Source organism: Pterocles gutturalis, unplaced genomic scaffold, assembly GCF_000699245.1.
Source record: "Pterocles gutturalis isolate BGI_N339 unplaced genomic scaffold, ASM69924v1 scaffold37421, whole genome shotgun sequence".
NCBI classification, from domain to species: domain Eukaryota; kingdom Metazoa; phylum Chordata; class Aves; order Pterocliformes; family Pteroclidae; genus Pterocles; species Pterocles gutturalis.
The window spans coordinates 1-3,050 of NW_010106722.1; the positions used below are offsets into that span (position 1 = coordinate 1).

The following is a 3,050-nucleotide window of genomic DNA, read 5'->3' on the forward strand; positions in this document are numbered from 1 at the left end:
AGGAAAGCCAGATACCCCACGGTGACGCTGGGGGACGGTCTGGCTCCCCTTTGTGTTAGTCTGTGAGCTTTGATCTCTCCTGTCGGACAGACACAGACGTGTGGAGTGTCTTCTCTAGATGTTGCTGCTGTCGCTGTGTTCTCAGCCATCCTGAAGGGTGCCTGGACACTTGCCGAGACCTGGAGACGGTGGAGATGAAAGTCACCAGGAGAGAGGCTGTCCAGTCCAGTCCAGTGCAGGTGTGCCAGGGTCCAGGGGGGCTTTCGGAAGGGGTTTGCTGGAGCCCGAGCCCCAGCCACCCTGCCCGCGAGGTCTGCGCCTCTGGGGCTCTCTGCGGTTCAGGGCAGGTGTGTTCGGATGCGGCAGTGCCTCCATCAGTGTCACAGCCACGGCTGGCCTTGGGCAAGTGACAGTCCCCACACGTGTGTGCCTGGACAGGGGATCTGCACACCCGGCTCGCCACTGGATCGCAAGCTGCTGTCAGAAACCAACAGACACGATGCACTTCCAGCACCACGTTTCTGATCCTGACCTTCAGAAGTGAGTGCTTGGAGCTGCAGCTCCGGTGTGTGTTTGGACGCTCACAGCATTAGCCTGACTTCAAGAACATCCTGTGGGAAAACCTTCTGCTCTCTCCTTGTGAGAAAGCAAGCTTTAACCTATTTCCAGCAGACAAAAAAATCCCCAAACACCACCAAAAAACCCCCCACCAAACCACAACACGTAACATCAGGAACTTGATCTACATTTCCATTTCAAATCAAAGTAACAGAACCAGACCTGGCCCCCTATGTGGGGGGAGGCTGGTGAGTCTGAGGGGGCTTTGGTGCAAGAACGTGCCAAACAATTGTTCACATCTCCACAGTGGCCTTCACGTGCGCTGTACGGCACCTCTCCGCATCACGGACAGCAGTGGGCAGTGATCATGTCTCCAATTATAAGTATTTCTGAAGAACATGTGTGATTGTCTGCTTAGGGGGACTTTTCAGTAATTAACCCGGTACCTTTTTTTATCGTCCTCTACGACTACTTAAGCAAAATTTCAAAAGAGATAACTCCTCCCATAGCCAGCACTTGCTGCTTAAAACCTTATCACATTTTTTTCCTTCTGCACAATCAATAAAGAATACTTCTGCCAACTGGAATATTGTTTCTAGCTCCCACAGATCCACCAGCAGCAACCCTCACCCAAAGGGGTCCAGAGATGTCCTCACCCCTTTTAGCCACATAGGAGTAACGATGACAACACACCTCTCCATATTTTCACAGGAAATCAGGGAGAAATCAGGTGAAAGGGTAGTTACTGCCAACATAACGCTGTGCAAATATACGTAACAGTAAATAGTGGGTATGCCGTCAAGCACCCCAGTCTGCCTGTCCTTGCACAGACATTGCTCGCACACGTCCTCCCATTCATTCCTGCCTGCACTCATTCACGCAAACCCAGCACCGCCTCCCGCTGACAGCGTTGATGCTTATTCCTATCAGCCCTTGGCTGCTGTCATGCTTCATCCTGGAGATGTAGCGTGGCATCAATGCTTCTCTTTGATGTGTGAACTGTGCCAAAATATCCTGTCCCTCTGAGCTCTGGATCCGTCAGAAGCCACCACAAAACGCGAGCAGAATGGCCATTGTCTGGAGAATGGACACAGGCGCACCAATGCCGCGTTCAGCGGGCGGGCGGGAAGCAGGCGTGTGTAGTGCTTACTGCACCTCAGCCCTCTTAATTGCTTAACCCGTTCCTTCTCCTGTCTCCTTTTGCTCTCTCAGCCTCACACCTGACCCCCATCCTCCCTTTTGTTGTCCGAGCCCCCCCGTTGTCCCCCTCTCCGCCACGGCAGCGCTGCTCCCATTATGGCCCGGGATTATGCGCCGGGCAGCCTCTGCTCCTCGCCACCACTCAGAGACGCCAACCAAAGACCCAGATATAGTTCACACACGGCTGGGAGGAGGTGGGGACCTTTCTTCCAGTAATTCTTTCCTAGGTTTAATCCATCTTCCTTCAGGAAGGCTTCAGCTTAGTGCTGATACCTAAAAGTTCCCACCAGTAAGTGAACAGGGGAACGGCAGCCACACGGTTTTTCTAAAGCTCTCGCTCCATTGACCCGATTGCACCACAGACGACAGCCCCGGCAGCGTGCTGCAGCACGTCCTTGGTGAACACAAACAACTTGTAGTGGATTTCCTGCAGTATTGGCATGTCACCGCAGCTAACACGTACCACAGAGATTCTGAAGAGGGCAGGTGATGCTGAGGGCTTCAGTTCTGACACTGCTGAGACCCTCCAAGTAAACATAACTGACATCGTCTGAACAATCTCTGTGCTTGTACGGGGCTGATTGCGCCCTGAATTCACAAGTTGCGTCTAAAAACTTGGGCTGACAAATCTGTGCCTATGTCTTGGTTCTCCCTGAAACAAACAAACAAACAAACACACAAACAAAAAGGGGTCCAGGGGTAGATCCTGGGACAGCAGAAACACTCTCATACACTGTTTTTGTTTTCTGCTTTTTGTACCAGAGTGAATTGGACGAGAATCAAATACAGATGGCTGGAGATGACGTGGGTTTGCCAGAAGACCTTCAGAAGATGGTGGCAGAAGATCAGGTGGAGGAAGAGGACAAGGACTCTATCCTGGGACAGCTGCAGAACATCCAGAACATGGACATGGATGCCATCAAAGAAAAGGCACAAGCCACCTTCACCGAAATGAAGCAGGCTGCTGAGCAGAAATGTTCCGTGATGTAGGGGAGACACCACGACCCAAGGCTGCCAATTCCATCGTCTCACCGGGGCTGCAGAGCGAGGGCAGGCAGACGAATGCACTTAGCTCTGTAGCATTAAATGTAAATACAGAAAAAAGAGAGAGAGACAGAGAGACCCTTCTAAACCCTGAGGGGGGTCAAAATTTACGTGCTGTGGCTGGTTAGTGTGAAGTTAGAACTACTCCTCATTTTTAAACATTTTTCCCCATTGAAAAAAATGGCTTTAAAAAAGTGTGTATTGGGGGGAAACTGTGCCTTTTTCCATTTTTTCAGAGTGATCAAAAC

General features: G+C 51.3%; 1 protein-coding gene across 1 annotated transcript; it reads left to right on the forward strand.

The window, feature by feature from the left end:
* Window positions 1–2,520: 2,520 nt before the first annotated feature.
* On the forward strand, window positions 2,521–2,748 carry LOC104472279 (complexin-4-like; the record flags this gene model as incomplete). Its single annotated transcript, XM_010087877.1, has 1 exon — window positions 2,521–2,748. A coding segment is annotated over one exon (228 nt), but the record flags the coding sequence as incomplete, so codon positions are not given.
* Between the last annotated feature and the right edge of the window lie 302 nt (window positions 2,749–3,050).